The 20,275-nt window shown below is 39.9% G+C and overlaps 1 protein-coding gene across 1 annotated transcript in view; it reads right to left on the minus strand.

The window, feature by feature from the left end:
- The window catches only part of SNX16 (sorting nexin 16), a 61,770-nt gene extending 55,252 nt beyond the window's left edge, over window positions 1-6,518 (minus strand). The window contains exons 1-2 of the mRNA XM_042781502.1: window positions 6,371-6,518; window positions 6,144-6,283 (exon numbers count right to left, since the gene is read on the minus strand). Coding sequence (XP_042637436.1) covers window positions 6,144-6,283; window positions 6,371-6,518 — 288 coding nt within the window. The remainder of the gene's footprint in view (window positions 1-6,143; window positions 6,284-6,370) is intronic.
- Between the last annotated feature and the right edge of the window lie 13,757 nt (window positions 6,519-20,275).

The raw sequence follows: 20,275 nt of genomic DNA on the forward strand, positions 1-20,275 counted from the left end.
GTTGGGTCTCACTGGACGGCACATAACAACAACAATAGCAACAAAGTCTGCAGAAAGGCCTAAGATAGATGCAGTGGGAATACAAAGGAACATTCTTTTTAGATGTTGCTAATTGGAAAAAAAAAAAGCAATAAATTGACTTCAAAACTTTTGAGTATAACTCTAAAATCATACTGATGCATGCTAAAAGCCAATTCTATATGATAACTAGGTTTACCTACAAATAATCCATATGTACTTTATTTTCCTGTTTTGGAAAAGGTACTGTGGTGGTTTTATTTGTGTGTCAACTTGGCTGGGCCTGGTTGAGTGGCTGGGCAGCTGGTGGTAGTTATTCCCCATGATGAGACTGGCAATCAACTCCATGGTGGGATCTACCACAAGCAGCTGAGTAGCTGCTTTGGGTATGTGGTGTGCTTCCTGTATATAAGCAGCAGCTTTGGGAATGGTCTCTAGCTTATGGCATGCTTGAACCCTGCATGTAGCTGTGTCGTTGTTCAGTAGCCTGCCATGCTCTGCCGACCTTGGGACTTATAATGGACTTGAATCAACGGCCTGCTGTGTCGTTTGGTAACACCAGGACTGTGCCATTTTATTTGTTGACCTTGGGCTTATTAGCCTCAGCAGCCACTAGCTGCCTGAGTGAAGAGATGCCCCTAGTTTCAGTGGGCCGGGAGCAAGAGGCAGAGCCGAAGCCCAAGGTCGAGGGGCTTTCACCCAGCCCCTAGAGCCTGGCAAGTAGAACTTGGACTGCTAGCCTCCTGAACTGTAAGAAAATAAACTCCTGTTTGTTAAGGCCATCCCATTTGTGGTATATTCCTGTCCGAGTGGCACTAGGTAACCACAACAGGTACCCATCGTCTAACTAAATGGTTGCTCTACCCAATGGCTCTTAACACTCCTGCTTCTCTTGGAAAGGCAAAGTGCAGACCTTTGTGCTTTATCTTTTCTAGAAAGTTCTCTATCTGTCTACTTAACTAGTGCCCTTTCAAAGAAAACTTTATGGGTAGTACTGATTATTCCCTTCTCTCGGTTCAAACAGCACATTGTCTATCTTTTCATGTAGTCCTTTTTTTTTTTTTTTTAATGGATTTTTAAGCAACATACAATCAATTATATAAACAGGAAAGTGCCCAAATCATAGTATACAATTTCACAAAGGAAACACACCCATGTAACTAGCTCCCCCAGCAAGAAACAAAACATTACCAATTTACCAAATGAGGCAGGCAGAAGCTTACCTCATGCCTCTTTTCCAATCCTACTCACCATCCACTCCTAGTCACTTTTTGTTTAAAAATCTCCTTGAATGACTCGATACTCTTAATGTTATCAGATCTCAATTGTCAGTCCTCTAATGCTTTCTTCAGTTAAGAGCTCAAGTCAAAGGAACATATCCAGGAAAAATTACAAAGTTAAGATTCCTAAGCTTGTGTCTCCAGCTGAGACCTGTCCCTTGAACTGACTTATACACACACACACACGCGTACAAGTATCCACACTCACACACATATAGAAATAAACATATCGATCATCTCCATTCTCAAGTCTGATAGCTCAAAACAAGCAGGTCCAAGAACAATTTCTGATCTTCGCTTCAAACCCTGTCATCTAACTAAATAACATTATTCTTCTCATTATTCAGGCCTAAAACTATGGATTCAATTTGATTTCTCTTTTGCTCCCACTCCACTTTATCAGGAAATATTGTTGGCTCTTACTTCAAAATATATGCAGATTCTGGTAATTGCTCAGGATCTCCATCATCCCAGCTCAAACCACCATGTCTCGCTTGGATTACTGCAAAACCTAATTGACTCTTGTTTTCACTATGCCCCTATACAATCTTAGTTTAATAGCCAGAATGAGCCTTTCAAACCAGTAAATGACTCCCCTTTTTAAAATCTCGTAAGAGTCCCATTTTGTGTAGAGTAAAATTCAAAGTTGTTACAGTAGCCTATAAGGTCCTACACAATCTGTTTGCCACCCTCTTACCTTTACCTGTTACCTTCTACATCCCTTTCCCCTTGCTTATTCTGTTCTCAACCACAAAGGCCTCTGCAGTTGTTCCCTCTGTTTGAAATAATCTTCCCTGAGATACTCTCGTGGCTCATCGCTCTTAGTGTTAAAATCTTTTGTGAGGCTTTGATAAAAAAAAAATAACCCACTGCCGTGGAGTTGGATCCGACTCACAGGGACCCCTCCTTGGGTTTCCGATGCAGCATCACTACGAAAGTAGATTGCCCAACCTTCCTTCCGAGGAGTGGCTGGTGGGTATGAACTGTCAGCCTTCTGGTCAGCAGTCAAATGCCTTAGGCACTATGCTACCAGAACTATAAAAACCACAATCCCTGCTCTGGGGAAACTCCCTAGCTCCCTCTTCTGATTTTTTTCTTCTATAGAACTCATCACCATGTGACATACCAGGGAGTTTTACTTATTTATCTATTTCTTATTTCTTTATTTCCTTTTTGAATTGATGTACCATTACCCAGAGCAATGCCTAGGTACTCAGGAAATATCTGTAAATGAATAAACATAATTAATTTTACTTTTATTTTACTTCTGCCCCCTTCCAAACCAAACCAAACTAATGCTATCTCATCGGATTTGCCTCACAGCAACCCCTCCTTGGGTTTTCGAGGTGGTATCACTACAGAAGTAGGTAGCCCAACCTTCCTTCTGAGGAGTGGCTGGTGGGTTTGAACTGCCAGACTTGTGGTTAGCAGTTAAATGCCTTAGGCACTATACCACCAGAGCTTTGCCCCCTTCAGTGTCCTGAAAAACTTTTTATTTGTACACCACTCTATTATCTACTTCCACATATATCACTTCAACTAATGCTCACTTCCTCCTAAGGAAGGTAGATCAATGTAAAGTTTATTATTTCCAAGATGGCGCTCAAAAATATAAATAAATAAAAGTAATTTCCATGCAGATTTCCCATTCCATCACTGGTCTTATTGTAACTCTGAAGATCAAATCTTTTTGTAAATTCTCTCAACATTTTTTCTTGGACCTCCTTTACAGTAAAAAACATTGAAATAAACATCAAAGTTGCCCGATACAAGGTCAATATACATCAACGAACAAATAGAAAGCAATAAAGAAAAAAAAAGAACCTGCTTAAAAGAACATCAAAAACATCCATACCTAGAAATAAATCTAACCAAAAAAATATAAGATCTCTGTGCTGAAAATGATAAAACATTACAAAAAGAAGTTGAAAAAGATATAATTAAACAGATTAGGCTAACTGACTAGAAGATTTAATACTGTAAAGGTTCAGTTCTCCCTAGATTAATCTATAGATTGAACACATTCCCAATGCAAAGGGCCAGAAATAGCCAAGTCAATCCTAAGGAGAATAATAAAGCTAGAGCACTAACACTACCAGAAATAAAGCTATAGTACTTAAGACAGTGTGGAATTGGTATAGATGGAAAGCTGGAATGGAACAGAGTATAGAAACAGACCTATAAATTTATGGTGACTTGGTTTATGAAAAAAGTAACAGTGTAAATGCAGTGGAGAAAGTGGTCTTTTCAAGAAAAGTCTGATCAACTGATGTCATGTGGATTAAAAAAATGTATCCTGACCCTTACTTCATACCATGGATAAAAATCAATTCCAGATCCTTTATACATCTAAATGTGAATGGTCAAACAATAGAGTTTTTTTACCAGAGGTTAACATCTTTGTGACTTTGGAGTAGGCAGATATTTCAAAAAGTGCTATAAAGGAAAAACAAACTACACTATATTGAAGTTAAGAACTTTTGTTTATCAAGCATATCATTAAGAAAGTAAAAAAGCAAACCAGTGACAGAAGTTATTCACAATACAAAAATTTACCTGAAAAAGGACACATATCCAGCATGTACAGAAAAACATAAATGATTTGAATAATGGAAAAGAAATACTAAAAGAAAAATGAGCAAAAGTCTTGAACATACACTTCACAAAAAAGAATATTCATATGGCAATACACACATACATGCATGTATGCATATATGTGTGTGTGTATCTTCAATTTAATTAGTCATTAGGGAAATGCAACTTAAACCATAATGTGGTATTACTTTATATTCACTAGAATAGTTAAAATGAAACAGATGGAAAATACTGAATGCTGAAGGAGTGGCACAACCGGAACTCTCATACTCTACTTGTTGCTGTTGGTAGCTGCTGATGACTTAGCCACACACTCAAGGCTACCATGCAAAACAGAATGAAACATTGCTCCCTGGCCCTGCATCATTCCATGATCAGTTGTGGATCAGACCTTGTGAGCCTAGGTTTTCACTGGCTAATTTTCAGAAGTAGATAGCCAGGCCTTTCTTCCTAGCCTGTCTTGGGAAGCTCCACTGAAGCGTGTTAAGTATCATAGCAATACACAAACCTCCACAGACAGATGGGTGGTGACTGCATATGAGGTTCATTGGCTGGGAATCCAACCTGGATCTCTCTACATACACTGCTTATAAGAGCAGTAAATTGCTTATAAATTGGTACAACCACTCTAGAATATTGTTCAACAGTATCTTCTAAAGCTGTGTATGAATAGTAATTCTATATTTAGGTAGAAATCAAACAGAAATGCATACACATGTTAACCAAGTGACAAACACTAAAATGTTCATAGCAGTGATAAGAGCCCCAAAATGGAAATTATCCAAATATCCTTCAACAGAACAGATAAATATAGTATATTCACACAAAGGGATATGATCAGCAATGAAAATGATCTATGATTACATGTAATATTAAGGATAAAGCTTACAAATATAATGCTTATTAGAAGAGACCAGACCCAAAAGAGTATATATACTCACTTATTCCATTTTATATAAAGTATAAAAATTGGCAAAATTAACTATCCTATCAGGATAGTATTTATCCTCAGAGACAGGTGAGTGAGTAATGATTGGTAGAGCATCAGGGCTTTTAAGATGCCAGCATGTTCTGTTTCTTAGTCTACATTAAGCTAGCTACGTAAGTGTACTCAGTTAGTGAAAATTTACTGAGGTTAAACAAGTTTACTAAGCGTTAATTTAGTGGAGTAAAAACCATTTGAATTATGCTGAAATATATGTAATAGAACATTGCCATTTCCATCACTTTTATGTATACAGTTCAGGGACATTAATTACATTCTCATGTTGTGTAACCACCATCACTATCTATTTCTAAATTTTTTCATTACCTTTAACAGAAATGCAATATCCCTTAATCAATACCTCCACATTCCTCCCACCTACCTATCCTTGGTAACCACTAACATGCTTTGGTATTTATGTATTTGCTTATTTTAGATATTTTATATAGGCAGGATCATACCAGTATTTGTTCTTTTGTGTCTCTCTTAATTCACTCAGTATGTTTTCAAGGTTCATCCATGAAACTATTTGATCTTCAAGAAAGTATGGGCTGGTATTAATTAGTTTAGCACATGTTTAAAATATAGGTGTTATGGATTGAGTTATGTCCCCCCAAAAAATATGCCGACATCCTAATCCCTCAAACCTATGAATGTGGTATTATTTGGAAACAGAGTCTTTGCAGATGCAGTAGGGTAGGCCCTAATCCAATGACTGGTTTCCTTATTAAAAAAAAGAGACAAAAACAGACACAGAGAGGGAAGATGGTCATTTGAAGACAGAGGCAGAGGTTAGAGTTATGCTGCCACAAGCCAAGGAAAGCCTAGGCTTGCTGGTCATCACTAGAACTAAGAGACAGGCATGGAAAAGATTCTCATACAGAAGGAAGCAATCTTACTGACACCTAGATTTCAGACTTCTGAAACCCTCACATATGTGAGAGGATAAATTTCTGATTTTTTAAGTCACACAGTTTATGGTTCTTTTTAATGACAGCCCTAGGTTATATAATTGTTGTTGCTGTTACGTGCCGTCGAGTCGGCCACAACTCATAGCGACCCCTCCTTGGGTTTCTGAGGCAGTATCACTATGGAAGTAGGATTGCCCAACCTTCCTTCCAAGGAGTGGCTGGTGGGTTTGAACCGCCAGCCTTCTGGTTAGCAGTCAAGTGCTTTAGCCACTATGCTACCAGAGCTCCTAGGTTATATAATAGGTAAGCCAATATTTTACTTTCTATTAGTGTACTGCAGAAGTTAATACTTACAGTAAATTTAGCTCTTTCTTCCATCACCTCATAACCCAGTATAGTAGGTGTAGATGGTCTATCTTCCCAACTGATTGTTTCAGGATTTTGTTCTTCATTTTCTCTGGGTCTAATTGAATACTCAATGGAAGAATCTGTACCTGTAAATTTAGTCCTAATGAGGGGACTGCTACAGACAGAGGAAGTACTATCCATTTGATCAGTCACAGTTGGCTGTTTATAATTACCCATATTTGAGTCTTCTAACTGGCCTTTGGAAGAGTTTGAGCTTGTTGAGATACTCCCAAAAGAAGATCTTCTTTGGTTTCTGTTGGTTGTAAAACTGGAAGCAGAGTTTCCTATGGGCATAGGAACTGGGACATATGGAGTTGCCATCTTCTTTTGGCCTCTGCAACAAAGGCCTAGACACTGTTGGTTCAAATACTTAGAGAACAATTAATACGCAATCCATTATTTTCTTCTCAGGAATTCAATATCTACAAATGAGAGGGACATATTGAAAAATTAATCTTTAATCTGGAGCATGATTCAAAATATAATAAAATATTCATAACTATTTTAGTTTTGTGGTACTCTTACTATTTTTGGAATGGAGATATGCCAAACTCCTTTCTTTAATCACAAAACATGATTTTTAAGGACTCTTATTTCCAAGGTAAGGAGGTCTGGTAGCGTAGTGCCTAGGGTGCTTGACTGCTAACCAGAAGGCTGGCGGTTCAAACCCACCAGCCACTCCTCGGAAGGAAGGTTGGGCATTCCTACTTCCGTAGTGATACTGCCTCGGAAACCCAAGGAGGGGTCGCTATGAGTTGGGTCTGACTCAATGGCACATAACAGCAACAATTTCCAAAGTAAAGAGATAAAACTACTCCACACCTTTTTTTGACCCTTGTATTATCTTTTTTTCTCCTCTACTTTCCTTGTGAGGCATTTCTCTAATGTTCATTTTTCCTTGACTTCATTTATATAAAAGAGATGGAAGGAGAAAGAGTGATAAATACCTTTATGAAGTTTTATTAGCTGCTTATGGTTCTAATGGGAGCTCTGGTGGTGTAGAGTCTAAGGCTAACCAGGATGTTGGTGGTTCAAACCCACCATCCACTCCTCGGAAGGAAGATCGGCAATCTACTTCTGTAGAGATACCGCCTCAGAAACCCAAGGTGGGGAGGCTGTGAGTCAGAGACAACTCAACAACAACATGGTCCTAAGAGTACTTACTAGGTACACAGTAAAGGGAGGGCAGAAAGCAAAGAGGAAAATTACTCCTCTTATCTTTTGTTTTAATTAGTGAAACTCAAGAGAATCACAGAGTAATATCTGAACCAGAAGCTTAAATGCTACACAGTAAATATCTACTGTTCTTAAATTAACATTTTATAGAACCCAGGATCAAATGTATTTGGTAAGAAAACAAAAACCAAAGCTTTATGAAATTAAATTAAATTAAATCTAATGAGCATTAAATTGTATATCCAACAAGATCAAATAATTAGAAGTTTAAATGTTCTCTAGAGTTCCTAGATCATCACTAATCCTGCTTCGCCACAAACTGTGAGCTGTTGTTATGTACTGTCGAAGCAGACCCGACTCATAGCGACCCCTCCTTGGGTTTCCGAGGCAGTATCACTACAGAAGTACATTGCCTCATCTTCCTTCCAAGGAGTGGCTGGTGGGTTTGAACCGCCATCCTTCTGGTTAGCAGTCAATTGCCTTGGGCACTATGCTACCAGAGCTCTCTAAACTGAGAGTACTTAACCAATATTTATAACTCATGCTCTTGTCAAAAGAAGCTCTGGTGGCGTAGTTAGTGCTTGAGGCATTTGACTGCTAGGGAAGGTGGGTTCAAACCCACCATCCACTCCTCGGAAGGAAGACCAGGCAATCTATTTCCGTAGAGATACTGCCTCAGAAACCCAAGGAGGGTTCCCTATGAGTTGGATTTGACTCCACGGCAGTGAGTTTGGTTGTTGTTTTTTTTTTTTTTCCGGTACTGTTGTCAAAAGAATCAGTAAAGTTTGCGTCAGAATATTTTCATAATAATACAAAAGAAAAGGTTTACCATCAAGTTAATAAATTTATAAATGATTAAGAAAATGTAATGACTAGAGACCAGTTAAATGACAGGACTTCACATAACAGGTCTGCTTATCCAACCCTATTTTATGCAACTCCCGTGGTGCAAAAGGTGGGAAACTCATACGCCGCCCTGAATTTGGAAAGATGCTGAAATACGATTTTTAACCTAGCATGTGGCTCTGACCAACCTATCCCATCATCAAAGATTCAAGAAACTTGACCTGCTGATTCATCGATCCTAGGTTCCGCCTGATGGCCTCCCCAAAAAAGAAAGAAATGTCTAAAATCTCACGCTTCTGAAGGCCTGTGTGATCGTTCTGCCCTTTGCCACTAGACTACCTGAGGCTACAGGCTAGGGGTTGGACGCGTATCAATACAACTACTGACGTTCAGAGATGAGACCCACCCAGGCGTTAAGAAAACGTATTGTACCCATTATAGGAGTGGGTTCACTTTTGTCCTGGCTAGGAGTCTCTCCGAGGATGATCATCTTAGTCTCATTCTGGAAATCCTCGGGCAGGTAAGGTGGCCCGGCCGTAAAAAGTAAGGTGGGCGAAAAAAGTGGGACGCTAGAGAGTGGAGAAACCCAGGCGCAGCTCGACCCCAAGCGCATCGGGCAGGGGTCCGCTCAGGCCACCGGACTAGGGCTCCACGGGACCTGAAACGCATCCCTTCTGAGGCTTGGAGACCCTATTCCCTCTGCCTCATGATACATGGTCAGCGCCTCCCAGACGGAAGAGTCGGCTGTGACAAGAGGGTGGCCGAGGGGGCCACCCCGCTCCTGCAGAATTCCCCGGCAGCCACGTGCAGGTGTCTCCCACGCGAACACGAGCGCCAGCGCCCGGCGTCGGGTCCCTACCTCAGTTGAGCTTACTCCGCAGTCCTGCTCCAGAGCGCTTCTCGGTGACGGTTAAACTGTACCCTCCGTAACCGCAGTCTTTCGCCTCCTCCCACAACACCGAGAGATCTCACGTGACTCCTCGCCCAGAAAGCAGCACTTCTCCGCCTTTGCCCGCCTCCTCCTGCCTACCCCGGGCGGTCAGACCCAGGACACCCGCGAGGTGAGGGAGGGGCCGGGCTTGAGCCGCCTTTCCCGGAAATGGCGTCAGGTAAAGGGCACCCGCCCCTAAAGCGGAGACTTGGGCTTGTTGGGCCAGAGCTTTCTGGTAACCGGTTGAGCGTAGTCTTGTGGTAAGAATTACACCTCCTCTTTCCTACCTTATTTTTTGAAGTGAACATTTGAGAAACAGAGGCTACAATACCTACTTTGTTCGACAAATGATCAGCCGGCCACCATTCCCCGGAAGGTCTACTGCCAATCTGCCTAGGCGCTTGCACTGCATCATGGGAGTTGTAGTTATCACCAGCATGGGGTGGTTATTTTCATAGGTTATAGATTGTTTTCCGGAATTACCAAAACCAAACTGACTGCGGTGGACTCGAACCCGACTTATAGCTACCCCTCCTTGGGTTTCGGAGGCAGTACCACTACAGAAGTAGATTGCCCAATTTTCCTTCAGAGGAGTGGCTGGTGGGTTTGAACTTCCAGGCTTCTGGTTAGCAGTCAAATAAATGCCTTAGGCACAGTGTACCTTCCAGAGCTGTGCTTTAAGGGATGACAGTTGTTTGGAAGAGTGGGTCGACAGAGCACTGCTTTACAGTGTATCTGCCTCACATAATTCAGAAGTCCTCATGAGCAGTGAACCCATGAAATTATTTAGTGATTTTCACTCCCTGGGAAGCATTTTTATCCCAAATGATGTTAAGTTTGTTAGATTTGCACATCTGAAGGCCAGGTTGTTGATCAGAAAAGCCGTTTTTTGATAGTCACATTCTATCAGGCCAGCTTGCAGGCCTGTTCGTCATTAAAATTGTGTGATTTGATTTAAAGATCATTCCAAGATTTCTAAGGCTTTGGAGTACATAGCTCCAAAAGACGGGAAAATAAACGATAGTAATTTAAAAATGAACATAAGGATAAAATCTCTCTTGTAACATGATGATTTTGATTTGAGAGATAACTGCTCTTTCTGTGAGAATGAGACAACAATTTAATAGAAACAGGACTAAAAGATAGTTATCAGGATATACTTGGCAACCATTGGCCTGGAGGGGGCAATTAAATCGGAGAGTTCTGTGAGTGAATAAGGATATATAGAGAAAAGCAGAGAAAAGAAAAGTGAACCTTGGGATATTTCTCTCACTTCAGGGACAGGGCTGCAGGTGGTAGCAAAGAGACCTGTAATAAGGAAAACGTGATAGATTATCTAATATCTAAGAAGCTAAAGAAAATGAAACTTTCAAGAAGTAAGGGTGTATAGATACCACAGTTAGGAGAGTAAAGATGTAGAAAAGAACACAACAATACGCATACTACATACTTATTTTCTGTAATATCTGGTGTTGGTGAATGTCTAGATAATAGTTTCAGGAAATAAACTGGAAGTCTTGGGAAATCAAGATAGAATATCTTGTTGGGTAGAGTTGTTGTTGTTGTTGTTAAGTGCCGTCGAGTCGGCCCCGACTCATAGCGACCCCTCCTTGGGTTTCCGAGGCAGTATCACTACGGAAGTAGGATTGCCCAACCTTCCTTCCGAGGAGTGGCTGGTGGGTTTGAACCGCCAGCCGTCTGGTTAGCAGGCAAGTGTCTTAGCCACTATGCTACCAGAGCTCCCCCGTTGGGTAGAGTAAAAGTTACATTATATCATAAGCCATATATGACCTCCAATCCCTATTAATTTTTTATTTTAATTCAGTTCCTGGATACCTCTATATAGTACCTACAGTCAAATTGAAGGAGTGCTAAAAAGTAAAAAGTAACAGAAACCATTTTTCTGCCCCTTTCATTATTTTAATATATAAAATATGTATCCTTCAGAAGGACATTTTGAGCCAAGTAAAGGAATAACTTTATATAATGATACATAAATACTGCTAACTGAGGGGTAACAGCCGCAGCAGAATAAACTATGCACAGCAAGCAGACATCTTGTGCGGTGGACTACTAGATTCTAGTCTCTCTCCCTTCTCTGCTATTTGTTCCTCTTATGCAAGGCTGGGCTTCTGGTGGCCATGCTTATAAGAAGGGATTCTGGTTTTTGTCATAATTGATTGTGCCAGGGAAAGGTATTTTACCCAAGTTGTGTCTGATAGATGCTCTCTCCTAGAAGTTTTAAATTTGGAAAAGAAGAAAGCTAGATGTCACAGGAGCTAAAGTCAGACTAAAAAAACTGTGGTGAAGTGTCCATGAAGTCCTATTGCTGAGGTTCCGAGAGTTAATCTGGTTGATCTTCTCCATTCTTTCCCTTGGACTTCATGTGGTAACCTACTGTCCTTCCAATTAATTAGCTTTTTGCTTAAGTCTAGCCAGAGTTGGTTACTTTTCTTATAACCAAAAGAACAACTAATACAAATTGGAATGAATCAAACTGAAAATGAGTAGAAGCTAATAAAACTTTTCCAGTTTTTGTGACTGTCAACAGTTCATAATCTATGCTTTTAAAGTATAGTGTTTCATAATGTGTTTTCTATTTATAACATTAAAAAACAGCTTTTTCTCAATTATTTGTAATAGTTAAAATAACTTATAAAGAATTTTTTTCAGTAATTCTGTTGATTTAAATTCATGACTTCCTTAACTATGTATATTATTCTCTATAGGTAATGCTTTCTTTAAGAGCTCTGGTAGCATAGTCCCTAAGGCCCTTGACTGCTAACCAGAAGGCTGGTGGTTCAAACCCACCAGCCACTCCTTGGAAGGAAGGTTGGGCAATCTACTTCCCTAGTGATACTGCCTCGGAAACCCAAGGAGGGGTTTCTATGAGTTGGGGCCGACTTGACCTCACATAACAACACAACACATAGGCAATGCTTTCTTTAGTTTTAATATTTAGGATTTGTATTCCATCTGCACTCTCTTTCCTCACTGCCATGAAATGTAATTGTAAGAGTCCAGAGAAAAAACCACACTGATCTTTTCTTAGAGTAAATGGAGGTGAGCAAAGTAGTAGCAGAGCAACCTAACAGCAGACTATCACACTAGACCTGTTACTATGCAATTTCCTAAATCGAGAGTAGACATTAGATGATATTAATAATGGCACAGAGAAGACACTCTTCCACACTGCTACAGCTAAGAAGTGATTTTTCCACTCATCATAGTACATAAAGAAAGTTTTGAAAGAGTTCTTTTAATAGCATGTGTGTATATTCTATCAGACATATAAAAGAAATCAAGTATCTCCCCAAAATCATAGAATCGTAATCATGAGGATGACCATGACAATATGCTTCTATTTTATAGATAGGAATACTGAAGAAAACAGAGGTTAAACAATATGCCTGAGGCGGCAAAACCAATTAATCTTGACTCTCAAATTAGGAACTGCTCACCACACACAATAAGACCTTTCCTCTAGGAAGCTGTTGCTGAGCATTTTACACTCGATTGTGTCCTATGTGTCTTTCAGTCTTCCAATAATATCTTGCTCTGGTATATTCTGGATAACATTTGATACCTGGGATGTCTTGGTTTTATGCAGCAAAAAAGCCTTGTACTGGGCATTTGAAGATTGGTAGGAATTGGATAAGTGGAAGATGAAGGCAGTGTACACCAGGCAAAGCCAGACTTGAGGGAAGACATAACAGAGAATGTGATATTATGGGATGGTGTGGAGACCAATTATAGGACAGAAGGGAGTATAGTAGAGAGTAGTTGGAAATACAGAAATGAGCTTCTACTTATCCCTCATATCTATTTCAAATATCTCATAAGTAACATCTTCCTGGCTCCCTCAAGTGGAAATAAATTGACCCCTTCTTTATGATTCCCTGATATTTGGTACATGGATGGAGGCAATCATTGCATTATATTGTCAGTGTTTATTTATTTATGTGTGCCAGCTCAGGTCCAGGATCATGTATTGGACATTTGTGTGCTCACAGTACCTTGTCTGGCACCTGAATAAGGTACCTACTTCATGTATAGTCCTGTAACCATTATTTTTTTACATCTGACCCTCTTAAAGTTGTTTACATTTCCTACCAGACCCCTATAGACATTTGCATTTTCAACTCCTAGTTTAGAGAATAGAATTCAAATTCTTAGAGTCAGCCTATGAGTCCTTCCATGAGCTTTATTGAAGCAGACTGCCTCATCTTTCTCCTGTAGAGCAGGTGATGGGTTTGAACTGCCAACTTTTTGTTTAGCAGCCAAATGCGGTAATGACTGTGTTGCCAGAGCTCCTTCCCTGGCACATAGTGCTATACTGTGGGACTAAACTAAACTAAACTGAATAAATGAATAAGGTTTTCTTATTGGGTTAGCTTGGTGGTTTAATATGAATAACTAAACAACAAACACACACACACACACACACATTTATTGATAGTGGAATTTTGTTTCAAAGAAGTAGGAAATGGAAGCTGACTCTATAAAAGTGAAGGAGCTTTGGTTAAAGAGAAAATATTTTTGAGTTGCTCAGAGTAGTTTGTAACCCACTGGACTAGATAGATGATTTCTAAGGTTCACTTCAAATGTAATATTTTATGAGTCTATGTCAGTCATTTGAAATCTCTAGATAACCAAGCCTGCTTAGTAGTGCTAAGATCCATAAAAGGCAGAGGAAAACTAAAATAAAAGCAAAACCAAAAACTAAACCTCCTGAAATTAAACAGATAAGTGAATCAGACAGTATTATACATTTAAGTACTTTCTTAATTAAATTTGAGATATACTCAACCCCTGACCTTCCTTGGAGAAGGTGATCTTTCCTCTGAGGTCCCACCTTCAGTTTTTATGAGATCTATCTTAGTTTCTTAGTGCTGCTGTAACAGCAATACCACGAGTGTGTGGCTTTAAAGGACAGAAATTTACTTTTTCACAATTCAGGAGGCTACCCCTAAAAAACCATTACTAGCAAGGCAATTCCAGCTCATAACGACCCTATAGGTCAGAACAGGACTGCCCCATAATATTTCCAAGTATGTAATCTTTACAGAAGGAGCTCTGGTGGTGTATTGGTTAAGGCTTTTGGCTGCTAACCAAAAGGATGGTGGTTTGAACCCACCAGATGCTCCAAGGAAGAAAGATGGGGCAGTCTGCTTCCAAAAAGATTTACAGTTTTGGAAACCTAATGGTGGTCATTATGAATCACAATCAACTCAATGGCAGTGAGGTTGGATTTTTTTTTTTTTTTTTTGAATCTTTAAAGAAGCAGACTGCCACATCTTTCTCCTACAGAGCAGATGGGTTCAAACCACTGATCTTTTTGGTTAGCAGCCAAGTGGTTATGACACTAGGGCTCCTTTCCAGGAGGCTACAAGCCTGAATCCAGGGCACCTGTTCTAGGCTCTGGTGGTGCAGTGGTTCAAGCATTTTGCTGCTAACCAGAAGGTTGGCGATTTGAACTCATCAACCAATCTGCAGGAAAAAGATGAGGTGGTCGGCTTCTGTAAAAATTTACGGCCTTGAAAACCCTGCGGGCAGTTTTACTCTCCTATAAGGTCACTATGAGTCAGAACCTACTCAGAATCTATTTGATGGCACGGGGACTCTATAGGAAGGCTCTTTTTCTTCTGCTGTGGTGGAAAATGCTGTGTCAGCTTCTCTGGCCCTGGCATGCTCCTTTCTTTAGTGATCTTCACGTGGCATCTTTTTTCCATTTGTGCTTTCTTGTTCTTGTGTCTAAATTGTAGTTTTTGTATCTCAAAAATGATCACATCTCAGATACGCTGATATGGCCTTATTAACATAACAAAGAAAACCCTATTTCTAAATCAGATTACATCCACAGATGTAGAGGCCAGAATTACAACACATATTTTGGGGTCAGGAGTGGGTGGAAGGAACAATTCAATCCATAACAAGATTCTTCTAAAAAAAGAAAAAAAATGTTTCTAGGAAACAATAGAGCCTGGAGAAAGGCAGCAAGTCTTCAACCTGTCAATACCAGGATGCTTGCTTATCTTCTAGGTGAGCTTGGTACATCTTTAAAAAAAGGCTAAAATCATCTAGATTACCTGTAACTCTTATCCTTAGGTTATTTCTGACTCTTCCACACATAATCTGGGAAAATAAGAATCCTTCCTCACAGGGTTGTTGTGAAAATTAAAAATGATCATGCTAGTTAAGTGCCAGTGCCTGGCAAAATAAACGTTGGCCAGTTTTAGGAGCCCTGGTGGACAGTGGTTAAAGCACTCAGCTGCTAACTGAAAGGTCAGCAGTTTGAACCCACCAGCTCTCTTTGGAGGAAAGATGTGGCAATCTGCTTTCATAAAGATTTATAGCCTTGAAAACCCTATGAGGCACCACTCTGTCCTGTAGGGTTGCTATGAGTCAAAATCAACTCAAGGTCAGTGAGTTGTATGGGTTTAATATTGTTAATATCTTCTAAATGAACAAGTCAGTTTAGCTACTTTAGAGAGATGTTTTGGTGTTAGCTGCCCTAACTAATTTGATCCTAACTCATGGTGACCCCGTGTGTGCAGAGTGGAACTGCTCCGTGGAGTTTTCAAGGCTGTGACATTTCAGAAGTGCATCCCCAGGCCTCTCTTCCATGGTGCCTCTGGCTGGGTTTGAGACGCCAACCTTCCAACTAGTAGTTGAGTGATTAGCCATTTGCAGCACCCAGGGACTTCTTTTAAAAGGTATAGACAATATTAATGTGTTTAGATATTTTTTGAATGAATAAAGAGCAGTTACCCTGTGTAGTGAGTGCCTAAGGCATTTGACTGCTAAGAAGGCTGACACTTCAACCCCACCAGCCACTCCTTGCAAGGAAGACTGGGCAATCTACTTCCTTAGAGGTACTGCCTCAGAAATCCAAGGAGGGGTTGCTAAGAGTTGGAATCGACTTGACGGCGGCAGTGAGCTTGTTTTTATTTGTTACTCTGAGTAGGGAACTGTGCTATTGACTTTGTGGGCATTAATTTATTTAATCCTCAGAATAATTACATGAGATAAATACTATTATAATTGATATTTTACAGATTGAGGGGATTAGCTTGTCTTTTTGAACTGATTAAGTTATTCTTTGAGACATTATATTGCTTGGCAGAGTTGGGACCCAGCCCCAGTTCTGCCGGGTCCATAGTCCATGCTCATCCCCACTCCACCATATATCACTGTGAGGGGTGGAGCCTAGACCTTTACAGAGCCACACGTGGCAAGACCTTGGTTGAAAATAATTAAGTCCCTGAACTCCTGGGTTCCTCACTCTATTTAATGCCATAATATCTGGCCCAAATTATACATATGTATGTATACACACATACTCGCACACACACATCCATATCCATATATATATGTGTGTGTGTTGTTGTTGTTATGTCCAAACTCACTGCCGTCGAGTCGAACCCGACTCATAGTGAACCCTCCTTGGGTTTCTGAGGCAGTATCGCTATGGAAGTAGATTGCCCAGCTTTCCTTCTGAGGAGTGACTGGTGGGTTTGAACTGCCAGCCTTCTGGTTATCAGTCAAATGCCTTAGGCACTATCTACCAGAGTTCCTATATATATGTATGTATTTTTTTTCCTCTTTGACCATTACCTAGCTCTAGTATAATTAATATGTCCTATCTTTGGTGCCTATAAAATATTTATCTTGATAAATGGATGCTATTCTGTATCCTGTTTTGTCCCCTGCTTTTCTTTTGTTATTCTGATTTGCTCTGTGGTATTGATTCTGACATCTTACTTCAGTCTTCCTTGTTGAAGTAGATGAACTGGATGAACCGCAAGGATTGGGAAAGAGCTAACCAGGTGAAGTATATATGTGGCTGGAGGGGAAGTGAGAGGTATAGTTTGGATGTGAAGAGTTCAGAAGATTTTACATAGAAATTGTTTAATAATGAGACAAACTTGTCTTAATTGAATTACAAACTTTAAGACATAAAATTTGAATTTTTATGTGGTTTTATCCAACAGCCTCAGCTCTGCAGAGAGCCAGATTTTAATACTCATTCAATTGTAGAATTGAGTGCCTACAGTATGTGTCAGTTATTGTTCTAAGCCTACAGGAATTTACCAGTAATAAGAGATGCACTGTCATTGTTCTCATAATTCATATTCTGGTAAAAATGCATGGGGACAGATAAACACAGGAAGAAAAGAGTTTTCAAAATTATAGTGAGTTTTGAAGACAATAAAGAAGGGTATAAATAAGAGTGGCTGAGGTGGGGAAGTACAGCAGTTATTGATTGAGGCCTCTCTGAAAATGTTTCTTGATTGCTTAGATTTGAATGTTTAAAAGAAAAAAAAAACAGCCTCATAAAAATCTGGTGGCAGAGTTCTAGGAAAGCTGCCTCACTTGTTCTGTAGGAAGGAATAAGTTGAGCAAAAGTGCTCCCTTTTCCTTCTAACAGCTTCGATTTCAGGAAATAAGATGACAGATGTATCTTTAATCACACATGTGTGATCCATATGTTTCTGAGACACTGGATGTTAACATCAATACCCACTTTTTTTTTTTGTTAGTTTCAAGTCCCTATCTCCTTGTTAAAAATTCTAATCTCTTGTAAATTGTAAATTTTCCTTTTCTTAAGTGTCCTCAGGGTCCCCCAGGGGGTATTTTCAGTGCTCCAGAGACTCCATTCTGGTTATTGCTCCCTGTCACTTTTGATACCTGAGCTGCTGTCACTGCCTTTGCCACTGGCTGAGTCACGGCTTGCGTGACAGCTCTACACTAGCCTTCACCCTAATGGAGATCAGATGTGCAGTGTCTCTTGGGTCTAATTCTGACACCACAGACGCAAGCTGGAGATCTTCTAGTGATGCTGCCCTGCCTCTGCTGAACCAGAGACCCAGAGCATAGGAGTAGGCTGCCAATTGAAATGGAGAACATTCTCTCCCTTTCATGCAAATCCTGAGGTGTTACAGAGTTTGGTGAGCCAGCCCTTTCACTGTTGTTCATATAGTCCTTTTTTCCCCAGTGAGCATCATATCACTTGGGTAGTTATTCTGGCAGATGCTTCTGTAACAACTCTTTAGTGGACAATTGTTGGCTATCTACTACCTGAACTTCTCTCTGTGTCTAGGGAGTGAATTCCTGCCCTATGAATTTTGATGAGAGGTCAGAATGCACATCCCACTTTAAAATCCTAAATTGCCACATACTTGTTTTTTCAGCCTCTCTTGCAGTTAGTGTGCAGATACTCAGGAGTTTGCTACTCAGATGGACCCTTTTCTTATGCCTGCCATGTTGGTAGTCCAAAGTGTAGGATCCAATGCATGGTAATAGCACCATCCTCACAAGACTATTTTGTGGTTTGATTTTAGACTTTGTTCCAGGCTGTATTATTGTCAAGCTCCCAGGGGTTCTTTGAGGTAGTAAAAATCTTTTAATATTTTCCTTCTTAAATTGAATATCACCTCTGCCTGCTTGCTACATAGGCATGTGAAGAGAAGTATCTAGAGAAAGGCCAAGAAAAGGGAAGGACTTTATACCTTGTGCTTGGGTGGAAATATTCTTTCCTTCAATTGGTTATGAATAAGGAAGCACAGAGTCTTGATTGCCTCTGGCAGCCATCTTTGAGATAAAACCAATAATGAGGATGGCAGAATAAAAAGGGATAAAACATCTTTATGATATCACTGAGCCTCTGATTTTACTCTGTCTAGAGTCTGGTGGCATAGTGCCTAAGGTATTTGACTACTAATCAAAAGGCTGGCAGTTCAAATCTACCAGCTGCTCCACAGAAGGAAGACTGGGCAATCTACTTCCATAGAGATACTGCCTTGGAAACCCAAGGAGGAGTCACTGTGAGTCAGATCCAACTCAACGACAGTGAGTTTAGTTTGGTTTTTAGAGTCCACTCTACTTTTGAATTTGACATTATATGCCATAATGAATTTTCTTATTGATAAGTAAGCTTAAGTTGGGTTTTTCTGTTATTGCTACCTTAATAAAAATGACAAATAAAAAAAATGTATACTTAAACAGAAGCAGTAATGCTTAGCCTATATTGGGAGGTACCCAAAATACATATTGGCTGTAACAATGGGCTTAGAATATCAATGATCATGAAGATGGTACAGAACCAGGCAATGTTCTATTGTACATGGGACAGCCATGAGTTGGAGCCCACCCAATGGCAACAACAACAAGCCTTTATTGAGCAGGTCAGTGTTACAGACACTTTTAATTCATCAACAAATATTTATTGAGCATCTACATATATCAACTAATTTAACCATTGCAACAATCAATGTTATTACAACAATTTAGGATTATATATGGAGCTGGATGTATGGACATAAAAACAGACATAGGCATAGTCACAGAAATAGATATGTATGTAGATACAAATGTCGATATATAGATTGTTGTTGTTGAGGACCACTGAGTAAATTCCAACTCATAGTGACCCCATGTGACAGGGCAGAACTGCCCCATAGGATTTTCTTGGCTATATTCTTTACAGAAGCAGATCTCCAGGTTTTTCTCCCACAGAGTTACTGGGTGAGTTTGAACTGGCAGCCTTCCAATTAGTAGCCAGGTTCTTAAACTGTTGCACCACTAGTGCCCCTTATAGATAGATAGTTAGACATAGGCATGGATAAGGATATAGATATATAGATATGAATATGAATATAGGTATGTATATGTATACAGCTATGGCTGAAAATATTCATATATATGTGTCTGTGTAGCTGTCTATTCTATCTATCTATCTACATACACACATACATACATGTATATTGCTCTGGTGGCACTGTGCCTAAGGCTAACCAGAATGCTTCTGCTAACCAGAAGGCTGGCAATTCAAACCCACCAGCCGCTCTGCAGAAAGAAGTTGGGGTAATGTACTTCCTTAGAGATTTATCACCTTGGAAACCCAGTGAGGGGGTTGCTATGAGTTGTGTATGACGATGGCAAATAACAACAACAAATATATACATATATGTGTGTGTGTGTGTGTGTATATATACACACACACACATATATATATGTGTATATACATATATATATGTTGTTGTTGTTGTTATGTGCCGTCGAGTCAGCCCCGACTCATAGTGACCCCTCCTTGGGTTTCTGAGGCAGTATCACTACAGAAGTA

Source organism: Orycteropus afer, unplaced genomic scaffold (assembly GCF_000298275.1).
Source record: "Orycteropus afer afer isolate SDZICR_OR568_19922 unplaced genomic scaffold, OryAfe1.0 scaffold00129, whole genome shotgun sequence".
Lineage (NCBI taxonomy): Eukaryota > Metazoa > Chordata > Mammalia > Tubulidentata > Orycteropodidae > Orycteropus > Orycteropus afer.